Consider the following 12265-nt stretch of genomic DNA (forward strand, 5'->3'; position numbering starts at 1 on the left):
AATAAGATTAATATTTTTCAATTTTATATAGCCGGAGTTAGTATTGACCTAGGTTACTATGGCTAACGACAGGTACGCTTTCTCCAATAAAAAGGCTTTTTCTATGAATGGAATGACCTGTACGAAGCACAAGCTCCTGTAGACCAAACCAGTACCGTTACAATAGTCGTCCGGGAAATATACTCAAGATACTGTTTGTCATAGGAATGTTGTTAATCTGAGATATTAAAAGTGGTTGAAATAACTCTTATAATACCAGGCCCGTATTTAGGGGGGGTTTGGGGTTTATTTTTTTTTCTGCTCTCTTTAAATCTTTAAAATATTATGTTCGCAAAACAAGGTATAAAAGTTCTTGCCTTAACTACAGTATAGATTGCTTATGCTATACTATTATTTTTTAATATAGGCCTATTAATCTTTACATCTGATGTTCCAAAAGTATGTTTATGTGATTCTAATTCATCAATACTTACAGTACCTGGATGAACCAACTGATTGCCTATTCTATCTCACGAGAGAATGCCCCTCAAAAAAAATAAAAGAAACATCGACTTCTGGCGCTAAGCACAAGTGGCCCCTCAACCATGCAACTTCCTCATTCTTTTTCGAAAACCTGTACCGAGTGCCTTAATTGGGCATCAACCTCTGGGAACTTTCGGCAGTTCATCGTTCACTCCAAGCTCTCCAGCCGATTGTCTCAGGTCGGACAGTAACACGGTTCTGAACCGACAGTATTTATTTGCAGTGCATGAATAAGTAAATAAAAAGCTGAAGTAATTGAATTTGTCCTAGCTAAACAACTACAGTAGCACTATGGCTGCGGTGCACTGGGTGCAGTGCAACCCTTCAGGTGAATTGGACAGCAGTGGCGTATCTAGCGGAGGGCGTGGGGGCGCACATCCCCCAAAAAGTTACCCGCACCCACCCAAAAAAAATCACGGTCAAGTAGTTAAAAATCACCTAAAATATTTTGCGAGTTAGCGCCCCTCAACTGATCATTGAGCCCCCCCACTTCAACTTTTGCGCCCCCCCCCCCCTTCCTTCAGTCCCCAATTTAAGACTTCTAGATACACCACTGGAGACCGAATCCCTGGTCTTTTCTAAAGAGTGTAGGACTACCACCTTAACGTCTCTTCCAAAAGACTCTACTCTTTAATTTTTATACATTATTTTCACAGAGAAGACAATTTTACAGAATACAATGACCAGGGAAACAAAATAATATACTATAAATGCTTTCACGTAGGTATCAAGCAATAAAAAACCTTAGAAATTGTTCTGTGTATGTGAAACCAATACAGGTCATATTGTATCACCCAAATATGGGCATATCACATTGGTCAATAAATTTTGATAGTTTGGACAAGACTTTAATGTCTCTGAAATCAAATTTGAAATGCCCAGCTGTTTAAACCAATGAAAACAAAATCCTTCTGTTTTTTATCAGTGACCCATTACATTAAAGAAATGCGATTTTATTTTCAAAGGATCATTTCTATTATGAACTTTAGAAGCAATGAAATCAGTCACCTTATCAAATGACCAAGCATGAATAGAATCCAAAATACTATTGAAGCAAGAACCCATCCTACCTTTAAAACAAGTCACTGCTTCAAATAGTCAGGGGAAAAAAATTATTTTCTCTTGTATAAGCCCAGCCCCTTAAATTTCAACATTGGAAGGTTAGCATACTTGGGACATCCCCTTCTCAATCAATAGTCCACCAGAAATACGGATTTGAAGCACCAAAGTTGGACATAATCGAATATATATAGTTAAATTTTATATCTATAACATACAAAAAGTTTACCAAAATATACCCACGGGAAAGGTGATTTTTATAGCAAAGAAAACTGAACTATTTCACTGGGCTTATACGCCCTGCCTAGGATGTGTGTGCTGTGCCTTGGTTACGAAGCGCTTTAATTTGATTTCCCGCTGACGCTTTTGATTGGTTAAAATACCTTCAACAGTCTGCGCGCACTCCTTTACACAACACGTACGTACGTACGCAAGTTCGTACGTACGTCACGTCCCAGAATGTAAACACGGAAGTAAAACTGAAATTTTTAGTAACCTCTAATATTTAATTTCAGGGTAGATGGTTCTACGACAATAATTTAATTTTAATTTTAAATACAATGATAGGTACGATTAATTGACAAATGGTGAGGCCTGCCCAGTGTGTGCTATAAAATTTTATAGCCAATACAGTAAAACAAATTTATTGGCAAATATTGTAAAATAATTGCTGATATTTAAAAAAATATAATAACGACTGATAATTGATTTATTTGTAATATAGGCCAACTATTCTACTCTCTTCATATAAAGAAAATGTTGGAAATCACGTAAATTCAGGATTCGATGCCGAACTACTTTATAATGCCTTGTCTTATGGTAAATAGCATGGACGGGGGTGGCAGGCGACACATACCCCAACTATTTTAAGGGGGTGGTCCCCATCACGTTTCGTCCGCAAGGTAAATTCCTAAAGGAAGTCAAGAATATACCTGGAAATTGTTGAATTGAACAGCATAAATGACGAGATTTTAAAGAAAGACCACTGTACAGGCAGAGAACATCTTACTTTATAACAAGATACCGGTGTTTTCTGTTCACAAACATCTGAATTAACTGTAATACACGACTCGAGTGCGTGTGCCTTTATTATACAAGTATGAGAAAAAGTGTGTAAAGATAAATTGGTTTTCGGCTCATGAACTGGTAAAGTAGATAAATCGAAGACGATTATGTTTTATATTTCTATCGCAGCGATTCATATTAGATACAAGAGACAAGATACAAGATAGCTTTATTGTCAAATTAAAATATGAAATTAGTTTTTCCCATGGAACCAAAGTACATAAATAACAAAGAAACATATGATCAATGATAATTAATTTTACATCACATATACAGTATTAATTAGATCTATATGGTTGCCGAAAATCGCTAATCATGAGAAATTTGTTGAAGCTTCATTTTGCCTGGTGATGTGATGATGATGAATTTTACTATAGTATATAAAAGTGTCTTTTCCCATCTAGGTACTATTTTATATTTCTTTTTTACCTCAGTCCCAACCACGTACGGCTGAAGTAGAGCTAAGAAAATGTATGATTACTGCACCTGTAGGAGGCCGAAAATTAAATTGAAAAGCTGTTTTAGATAATTATTTTCTTTAATAAAGTATGTTTATCAAATTATATTGTTGTTGGAAGACACTACAGTACTCCGATATAAAGTAGAACCCCTAATCAGGGGCCCTTTTGGGACTTCTCAATAAGATAAGGGTAGGCCTACCAATATTCAAGGGACACAAACCGAAGCGTGAAATTGTACCCTTATTACCCTTAATTACAGTAGAACTAATTTATGTTAATAATTTTCAATGCAAAATTCATTTATCATCAGCAGTAATGTAATCAAAACTACAACAGTTATGTTATGTTCCCATTTTCGTGATGCGAAATCAATGACCAATATTCTTTTTTTTGATATTGAGCTTTCTATTGGATGCATGTATCATGAACAGAGTAAACGACTCAATAATTAGTAGGCCCTATGTTATGATACAGATTTTAATCCTAAATATAAATTCAAAAGGCGTCAAAATATAAGTTGAAGGATTTTTTATTTTGAGACTGCTCTAGTTTTTGCGATACTGTACAATGAAAAAAAAAAAAACGGTACTCAACAATAAATAAAGTAGTAGTTCTACATCAGTAGGCCGATGCATTTCTGGTTCCATTGTGACACCTAGATACTTACTGATGAGATTACATTGAAAATAGTCCTAGGCCTACGTTACTAAGATTTTCTCTATACGTTCATGCGTGCGTTAGCCGAGAAAACGTTGCAGTGCGGGGAAAGTGACACACTTCAAGGTGTGCGCGAGACTGAACCGGGAAGCAAGATAGCAATGCCTAGGCTAGGGCCTAAAAATGAAATGTTATTACAAGGCCTCAGGCCTAGACTTTACAATAAAATTTGTCTTGGTCATACATTGAACTGCTCAGGCATGATTCCAGTTAATTTCCAATATTTACAGCTCTGTAATTCCTGTAACCTGGGAGAAATATAGGCCTATCTCTGATTCGCACACCAAATCTCGCGATCGCGAAGCTCGCACTCGGGTCTCACTCTTTCCGGCAACAAACAGATATGACCTACATTGACCTAAATGTTGACCAATCATAATCAAGAAAAGTTTGAAAACCGCAGTACGTACCGTGTAAAAGTCTACTTCCAAATAGTGCTGAACTTTTGGTTATAAAAAACACCTTTATGTACGTCCTATTTTGGTAAACTTTTAGCATGTTGTTTTACATATAATTAAGTTTATATTTAGATCATAAAACGTTTTGTTGCAATTTTGTCCAGTCAAATCCGTATTTCTGGTGGACTACAAAGGTAATTTTCCAGAACAGCATGTGTAATTAAAAGCCAGTGTTTGATTGGGTTTTTTTTTAGAGTAATTATTTGTAAAAGTCAGCAAACTACTCATTCGAATGTTCAAATCATACCATGGCACAGTACGTAATGTTAGGCATAAAGTAGAGTTATACATGAGGTGTTACAAATACAAGTAGGTATTTTTTAGGTACAAAATTCCTGCAACATCAAACTTAAGGGTCATTTCAATTAATTATGAATAAATGATTAAAATTAATAAAATATTCACTTAATATAGTAACAGTCTCAATCTAAAGGAAAAGAGGATAAAAATGGAAACAGAATAAAAAAAATTGAATGAAAAAGATGGTTTGCAAATGAGTCTTACAAAAAATGTTTTTTTTTTCTTTTTTTTTTTGCAAATTGGTAGTGTATTGGCACAAGGTGAGACAAGAAATATTGTTTCCATTGTTCAATGTTGTTAGTACTGTAGGTGTCTACCATTAATGTGGCTTAATCATGGTAATATGTGACTATTAGGCTCTAAATCTTGCTTTTTACGTTTTAGGTAAAAAGAGTTTTTAAGGTTAACTGAGGGGTAAAGAGCAATCAGGATTTGATCTGGATGATCATTAGACAAAACACTTTAGTTGAGCCAGTTGATCGGTCGTGTGTGATGCTGTTGAACTTCAGATTATTTTAAGCACGTCTGCATTTGCTTTATGGATGTAAATTTGAAGATGGTTAAACCCTCAGTATAGAATTTGCAGCAGTCTGTGGCAAGCAGAATAGTAAGAGGATGACACAGTCAAATGTCAAATTCAATGGGCTTCTGAGGAGCATTTTCAGCTGTCAGGAGAGTACCTCAAGGCGTGATAGGTGCTAGAAGAGAAGCCTGGCTGTACTGAATGTAATGCTAAGAATAACTAATTTGAACACTACATAATGTATGCCTGTAGTGTGTATCTACTTTATAAATCATCTTTTAGCATTTTATTTTCTTGTTAACTATTATTATGACTGATATTTTGTTCTTGTAAAAACCTAATATATAAAACTGTTTACTCAGAACTTTTCTAATTGTATCACAATTTATTGGCAACTGACTGGATACTGTCAAACCCCAGCAATCATGACATCATCAGATGTTTGGTGAGGTCATAGGCATTCAGTAACCAGATTTTTCTTTTTTTTTTGATGATAACAATAATTCACCAGATTCTTTAGCCTTATTCCGGGAATTGTCTAATATTAAATTATTATGCGAACGTGCCAATATGATTTACATATTTACAAGATTTAAGTGCATCCGCCCCTTGTTTATATGTTCTATTAAGCTTTAAAATATTCATTAATTTATAATGGCTATGAATTTATTCTTCAAGCTTTTTAACATGAATAAACATGAAACATTATGAATGTTGTAATCAAGATGATTATAGCTTCGGGCTACAGGTGTATTATTGTCCAATATTTGAAAATATTTTAATAGTGATGTATGGATGAATGGATGGATTTATTCAGTTTAAACACTACAGTAAGGATAACCCACGAAAGTCTGAAGAAGACATATTTTCAGTGGGATCGTGATACCAGGAGATAATCCCATTATTCTTTTCCGAAGAGTGTACTGCGTTTATTAACATGCACATGGGCCACAATGCACATAGGACTAACGGCTTAAACTGTCTCATCCTAAAGACAGTGCGCTACAGTATCATAATTTGCATTCCAGCCCTTCAGCTGAAATACATGGAGAGCAGCAATTGAAGTTGAACCGGTGACCAAGAGATCACCATGGTTCAGCACACGCATAGTGGCTACCACCAGATCAGCCGACTGAGTTTAAGCTTATAAATAATACACCAAATTAGTCACAAAAATTGTTGGATATTCCAACTAAAACCCATGCTGTGCGATGCTTTACATGCTGATTCAAGAAAAAATTTAGCAATTTGGTATACTTTACAGCAGTGTGGTAGAACTCATCACATGTGTGTGGCTTTATGAACATTGAGTTGACTGGATCAAAGTGTTATATTCTTATAATGCATAGATAAATGTAAATTCAAACCTTTAGATACCTTTCAGTAAAACACAAAGTATTGTATGCATAGCTGGGCCGTGGACCTTGACATTAATGGTCTCATAGGCATAATATAGTAAACTCATTTGTTTATGAAGTGCACTCTAATGAATATATATTATTTATATAAATAATGTAATAAAGTATTTGAAACTGCTCTGTGATTTAGAATACATGTAGAAGTTTTGTAAAATTTGCACGATTTTGTAATGTTATAGAGTGAATAATTTCATGATTTAAATGTCAGTGTTTAGATACTTTTTAAAATTATATTCATTAAAATATTTTTTTTTTCAGGATTACAGCTTACCATTAGGTGATCATGTAAAAGAGCATGGGAAATTACTTCACAGTGACAACGACTGGAGGAACTTCGATGTACAGACGTATATAGCAAAAACCAAAGTAAAACCGGGCGGTGATGCTTATATAAGGAATAAATTCAATCAAGTAGAAAGTGATAAAACACCAATAAGTAGAGATGTACCAGATTCTAGAAACTCAAAGTAAGTGTTTTAGCCGAAAGGTCCACTGATTAAACTCAGATAAGATAGTATAATACACACTGTACTCCAAGTATCGAAATGCACACCATCAGGTCGGGATTCAATATTTCGACATTAATTATGTCATCATCAGAGAAGTGTTTTAGCCTTTTCTAGATACAGTGGTCTAAAGTTGGAAGAAGCCACCTTTATTTTTTTTAATTTCAAGCATGTTTTACACATTGACTGCCAGACCTTTTTTTAGGTTTTGTCTTGTGTGCCAAAACAATGCACAATGTACAAACATACTTTCTTGAAATGTTATCAAGTCACATATCAAAATGTTCTGTGTAATAAATTGGCTGGAAAATATATAAGGACGAGTAAACTCGTAGCTGGCAATGTGACAGTACTTTCTATTGCCTCGGCCAAGTACGTGTTTTCCCAACCACTTTTTGCATTTCCATTTCTTCTTAGTAAAATCTACCACTACCTACAGTTTCTTAATGACTATTTCCTCTTGATCGTTACAGCCTAAAGGTGCGGCGCGAAAAATAAATACTATGTAGTACTTATGGATCAGATTCAGATTAAGATATCATTTATTGTCACCAGGCAAGTCATTAAAATGCATCAGACTTTGTATTTATGAAAAAAGTATGTTAAGACAAATAACAATAACAATAACCTTTTTGAAGGTTGACGCAGAGGTCCCAAGTTTTAGAAGAAGCCACTTCTGTGAGGTCTGGTTAATGAGCTTCCTGTCTATTGAATATTTAATATACTATGTTTTATATAGGGCCCTTATGATCAGTTCCTGCAGGAAATGGATAGGTCACACTCTTTAAAAGTGGTAAATAAATAAAAATAAATAAACACATCTAACTTTATTTTGATGCGTGAAACTGACTTCCGGCAGACAATTTATAAAATACTAGTAAGTTTCTAAGAGATTTTTGCTTTCATTGCGGAATTGCAAGAGGCTGTCTCAATTTCTTGGTAACTCCTTGGACAGTAGACTTGAATCCACAGACTTTGATACAGAAACAGTTCATTGCCAGCAATGCCTCATAGGTTTATCCGACATACAGTAGTTTGAAATTTAGTTTATGTTTTTATTATCTATTTATTTATGCTGTGTTGCACTCAACTGATCATACACAATTAGCAAATAGGCCCCTACACATAATAGCAAATATTACTTTAAATTTTATAGATAAGCAAGTTCATGGATGACCACTTCTTTGCATCCTTTTACTTAATATGCACACTCGCTTTATCTATGTTATCTTTCTTCACCCAATTTACTGATTACCAGCTAAGCACTTTATTTCAGAATTAATTTCCTAGGGAGCTGATTTTTCGTAGAATCATAGTGTACTGTAGGTCTTTCAACTACTGACCGGACTAATAATAATGTATAAGTGCATGGAGGCCTTTGCATCTACAAACTATATGAGACTTACATTATCATTATGAATATCACTTGCAAATCGAAATAGCATTCGCAGTACCCACTGCTACTTGGGGATTGGATACGACACTAAACACTAAGAGCAAGCTTGGTAGTCTAATGGTTATGGCGCCAAGATAGTTATCTGCAGGTTGTGGGTTTTGTTTGTTTCCCACCTGAATCACTTGCAAAATGTTTTCGCTAGCATTTGGGAACGTACTGAGTATTGGGTACGATAACACGTCAGGTAGGGTAAAACATGACTGCTATAGAATTATATTGTTATTGGTATTAATATTGAATAGTGATTGTTATTTATGTCAAAATAATGGTGTACAGGGATACAAATGCTACTTCAGGGATATCTGATTTAATGCTTTCTCAACACATTTAATTTTAATTTCAGGTCAAATAAAAAAATTATAGTTTCTCATCCCCTCGCTCATCCATTTTCTCTTTCTCACCAAAGTTTTTACTTACTTTTTTTTTTCTTTTTATTTCCTTTATTTTACAAAATGTGCGAAAATCTGGCTAACTCGCATCAGTAAAATTCCTCTCTTGATCGTTCGTGGTTGGGGATACATACTATATTGTATGAATCATGTCTAGTGCTTCTTTTATTTGCTTTCAATTTGTTTACTCAGTAAATGTGAGGAAGTAGTAACTGTTTTTCATCGACCATCTTGGATTTGTCATCTCAGAGGAAAAAAAAGTGCCCTCATTCTCCCCTTTTCAAAATATTAGGACGAGAAACTAATTTTTTTTTTAGTTGGCCTTGTGTACAATCTGTAGTTGAAAACTTAGTAAAAACTTGAAATCATTCCTCATTCTTTACAAGAGATTGGTTGATTTGCAAAATATTTATTGCTTCCTTTTCGGAAAACTACGGATTTCTGGGAAAATCTGTTGTCTCGCATGAGATTAACCCCTGTCTACCAAACTTTATTTGAAATTGTAACATTTTTAACAAAGCAGAAATGGATGGTTCAATTTCAAAAGATAAAATCTTTCACATTGAAACAATAAATTATAATGAAAATTTATATATTAAAGTTCATAAAGAGAAGTAGAAACTTTATTATTTTCTGTCTTTCATTAACTCAAAATTCAATTTAAAATATAGTAGTTATGACTTCCAGGATTAAAACACATACATGTAAAAAAGTGACTAATTTTTTTCCATTATTTTACTTTTTACCTACAGTATTACCGCATCAAAACTTATTAATCAAGGACCGTTGCTGATAGCTCACAACTAATCTCTGGTGTACGAATGAGTCAGTCCAGGTTTCAATTGAGTTGTAACGTTGATGTTCTAATGGGAATTTAGATAATTAATTAAGACCTGGCCACCGTTGTTGATTTCAACTCAGTTGAAGTCATACACATACGATTTTCCAACTTAAACTAGCAGTTTGTAAAATAATCAATTTGATTGTTGATTCAGCAAAAAACTGATTCTTCTAAATGTTTCTTTAGTAGCAGGGGTTTATTATTTTTGTTGATTAACTGCTTATTGTCATTGTAGAATTTTCTTTCTAAGCATTTCATTAGGAATAAATATTTATATATTTTTTTATTACTTAAATGCTATGAATACAAATAGAGAAGGTCCCTTGCTATACATTAGTAAAATTGCTGTTCAATTTTGAAGTATAATATTGTTTTTTATTTTAACAGTTAGCTACTTAGAGCCAATCACTCACTTAGTACCGCTTTGGGACCACCTTTTTGTGTCTACTGCCCCCAACGGGGGCGTAGACACTGTCATGATGTAGCAATTAAAGATGGCGGAAAAGGGTAAATCCAGTTTAGGCATGATGGATACTACTACCACGAGGTGGGGGGGGGGGGCATTCTATTAACAATCGAATAGCCTTCGGAACTCGAACAAAATTGCATTTGAAACTTGAACACACGTTATAGAGACGTAGCATCTTTTACCTCATTTGAAGGACGCCCTCTAGAACATGGTTGGTAGTACTCTTCGTGTTCAACGACATAACGTGCTAACTCAAAGAGTTACTCATTTTAAAAGTTTTTTTTGTGTAATATATAGTAGGCCTATACAGAATATTGTTATGAAAGAAAATTTTCATGAAAAATCCAGATACACTACAATAATACACACATCTGCATATTGAAGAACATAAGATAACAAAATTTAAAAAAAAACTCCTGTATAAGACAGTAGACACACACTCCCGCTGGGAGCCTATTTTTTTAAGGGTGAACAATCAATAAATTTTTAAGCCCGCCCAAAGCTGAACTAAATGTAGTCTAACTTCAAAGTCAGCCCAGGTCCCGCATTCATATCTGAACGTAAACTGAACCTGGGTCCCTAAGGTCGCCTTGATAGCTATCAACTTTGACTTCTATTCCTATACAATAACATTTCACGCAAAAACCGTGCAGAAAGGACTTTAGATACTGTGAATGGAACGGTCGTTTTGAGTCGGCTGTAGTTAATGCGGCCCTGGGCCAATATATGGGATTCGACCCTTGGACTCCAGTTGTGTTTTAAAGAGCGAAACATCAATTTTAGAATTTTATTTGCTTGGCTAGAAACTAGACCCAACTAAAGAATAACAGTATACTGTTTTCAGAAGCAAGGGTCAGAGCTTTCAAACATATTAATTTCAGAGACTCCTGAAATAACATAAACATATTACAGTAGCATACGTGTTTTAGATTGTATTGTCCATGAGAGAAATATAAATTACTTTAAAATTTAAAAAAAGAATAAGAGAAGTGACAGTATGGCAAATATACTTGTTTTATACTTTCCGTTTTTGCCTAGATAACCGATTTTATTTAGATAAACAATTACAGGTCTTCTCAGCTTTAAAGACCTGGGTTTTTATGTTCTTTAGCAGTTTTGGTCTTTAATTAGAACAATTATTATTATGAAGATAAACTCAAAGATAGATGTTCATTTTGGGGCTGCAGAAAAGTGTTCTTTAATTGGATTGGAGGGTCTTTAATTAGTTAGACCTACTGTAGGGAGACCTGTACTGTAATAGGTTAAAAATGTAAGATTTTCATTTGAATGAACATATAGTACCGTAATTTTTATACAGGGTTTTTTAAATGGTTTTGCTTAAATGTTTATAAACTTGTACTACAGTGTATATAGATTGGTTATTGATTATTATTATTATTGTTATGTTTTTTTTTGTGTTAATTTTATTGTTTTAATGTATTTTTAGCATTTATACAAGTAGGTATCAATATAAATTTGCTCAATACTGTACTTCTAAAAAACAACCCCAAAATGCTTTCCAAGAAAAATGTACTTATTTCGTTTCATGTGTTGGAATTCACATACTAGTACAGGCCTACTGTATAGTTTCAATAAAAAATGCGCATGTTCTAGAGAGCATCCACAAAAATCTTTCCAGGAAAAAAGTGCATAAATTTCCTTCAAATCGTTTTCCATTACTTTGTATTGATTAAATTAAATGATAAAAAATGATTTAAAAACAAAAAAGTGCAAAGTATTGGTAAATTGGTATTTTGCACTTTTTAAATTCTTTGAAACGAGGTGCCTCAAAACATAAACACATGAAATGTTTTTTTTTTTTTTTTAAATCATTTCATGCAAAAAGAGCGAAATCGTGGTCAATGCCAAATTTACTTGCAACAACTGTGATAATAATGCTTCTACCTTCACGAAAGTTCTGTACAGTATATGAGTTCTACAAAAGATGAGCCCTTGTTAATAATAAAGTGGCCTACTCTAGTTAATAGAGAAATGCATTAGCGTATTTTACCTAAATGTTTGAGAGGTCAATACTATTACAAATAATAGGCTAAAAATACTCCCATTCTATCATCATTAAT

At 34.0% G+C, this 12265-nt stretch overlaps 1 protein-coding gene across 1 annotated transcript in view; it reads left to right on the plus strand.

The window, feature by feature from the left end:
• The window catches only part of LOC117120104 (polypeptide N-acetylgalactosaminyltransferase 2-like), a 96044-nt gene that overhangs the window by 10551 nt on the left and 73228 nt on the right, over positions 1–12265 (plus strand). Inside the window, exon 2 of the mRNA XM_033265115.1 lies at positions 6782–6990. Coding sequence (XP_033121006.1) covers positions 6782–6990 — 209 coding nt within the window. The remainder of the gene's footprint in view (positions 1–6781; positions 6991–12265) is intronic.

The sequence above is a fragment of the Anneissia japonica genome, unplaced genomic scaffold, assembly GCF_011630105.1.
Source record: "Anneissia japonica isolate Jap-2015-1 unplaced genomic scaffold, ASM1163010v1 scaffold401_len1656234_cov178, whole genome shotgun sequence".
Classification (NCBI taxonomy): domain Eukaryota; kingdom Metazoa; phylum Echinodermata; class Crinoidea; order Comatulida; family Comatulidae; genus Anneissia; species Anneissia japonica.